Raw genomic sequence first — 1,333 nt, 5'->3', positions numbered from 1 at the left:
GTCCACAGGCCTGGCAGGCGGACCCTCTGCCCAGGCCTGACATCTGCATCTCGGCTTCTAGGCCAACTAGCGGTCCGAATCCCCAGAGGGCGCTCACCTGCAGCACTTCGTAGATGGCTTTGCGGTACATGGGCTGCTTGTTGTAGGTGGCCTGGTGGAAAGCGCTGCAGAAGGAGCTCAGCGGCATCAGCTTTTCCACACACACCTGGGGGGACAACCATGGCCCTCGTTTTCCTCCCACACGCATCGAGCCCCACCACGTGCCTGGCAACAGGCAAGGGTGGGAGGCATCAGAACTCGGCCCCTGTCCTTGAGAGGACCAGATGCATCAATAAATAACTGCATGACGCAGAGGACCTGAAGGCAAGTGGGAGGGGCTTCCGGGGAAAGGGTTCCCAGGAGGCAGAGACTCAGCAGGCATCCTAGCTGCGAGGCACCAGTGCAACCTCACGATCTCCTGGGCTTCCATTCCCACACACACAGAGCGGGGGCAAGCAGAGCCCACTTCTACCACCCAATTCCAGACCATGCCCCGCCAAAACCGTAGGCCTTGGGACCGAGACCCCATAACTCACCACTGAGAACTTGCCGTCTCCGAACCACATGACCCAGCGGGTGCCTTCAGCTGCTCGACTCCGGCCCGTCATCCACCAAGACACAATGCGGCCTGGCCACCAGGAGAAGCCCCGCAGTTTCCCCCACACCAGCTCCCCAATGCCAAAGCCCCGGCCGTCCTGGATCCCCAAGGAGCAGAAGTCATTATACAGCAGTCACAAGGCCCTGCCACCCTCATCCCCCCACGGCAACCCCAGCCCTGGGCATCTGAGGGTCAGGGCAGCCAGGAGGGAGCTCCATCTGAATGGACCAAATCAGAGCCAAATTGGGGAGACGAAGAGGCCTGGGATCAGGTGGAGAGAGGAGAGCAGGATGGGGCGAGCTGGCAGTGGAGGGACCCAAGACAAAGCTGGACGAGGCAGCTGAAGAAGCCAGCCGCTCACCTCGTACTCTGGTTCGTCATCGGCTGCTTTGGTGGCGTTCTTGTCCCCTGTGTCAGCCCCCACAGGCTCAGGGGTGGTGGCCACAGTGGGGGCCGCGGGGTCAGTGGGCTGCTGCACTGCAGGGGGGCTGGCCTCCTCCACCTTCTGGGACTCGCCGGACCCCTGGTTTTCTTCCACGGCGTTCATTACTGCAATCACCTTGGCTTTCTTCTCAGCCTGGGGAAAGAAGGGACAGAAGTTACCTTGGCCTCTCCAGGAATCAGCAAGGCCACCTCACACTCAGGGCGCTCCTCGCAACCTCTTTCTGGGCTGGAGACAGTGGTGGGAGGGCAAGG

The 1,333-nt window shown here is 61.5% G+C and overlaps 1 protein-coding gene across 1 annotated transcript in view; it reads right to left on the bottom strand.

Annotated features, from left to right (window-relative positions):
* The window catches only part of LOC102755471 (DNA (cytosine-5)-methyltransferase 3A), a 12,928-nt gene extending 11,610 nt beyond the window's left edge, over nt 1-1,318 (bottom strand). The window contains exons 1-4 of the mRNA XM_006767513.2: nt 1,297-1,318; nt 999-1,214; nt 576-734; nt 98-205 (exon numbers count right to left, since the gene is read on the bottom strand). Coding sequence (XP_006767576.1) covers nt 98-205; nt 576-734; nt 999-1,184 — 453 coding nt within the window. The 5' untranslated portion in view covers nt 1,185-1,214; nt 1,297-1,318. The remainder of the gene's footprint in view (nt 1-97; nt 206-575; nt 735-998; nt 1,215-1,296) is intronic.
* Between the last annotated feature and the right edge of the window lie 15 nt (nt 1,319-1,333).

The sequence above is a fragment of the Myotis davidii genome, unplaced genomic scaffold, assembly GCF_000327345.1.
Source record: "Myotis davidii unplaced genomic scaffold, ASM32734v1 scaffold238, whole genome shotgun sequence".
Classification (NCBI taxonomy): domain Eukaryota; kingdom Metazoa; phylum Chordata; class Mammalia; order Chiroptera; family Vespertilionidae; genus Myotis; species Myotis davidii.
The sequence above is the reverse complement of the archived record's forward strand: the minus strand, read 5'-3'. Positions and strand labels throughout refer to the sequence as shown.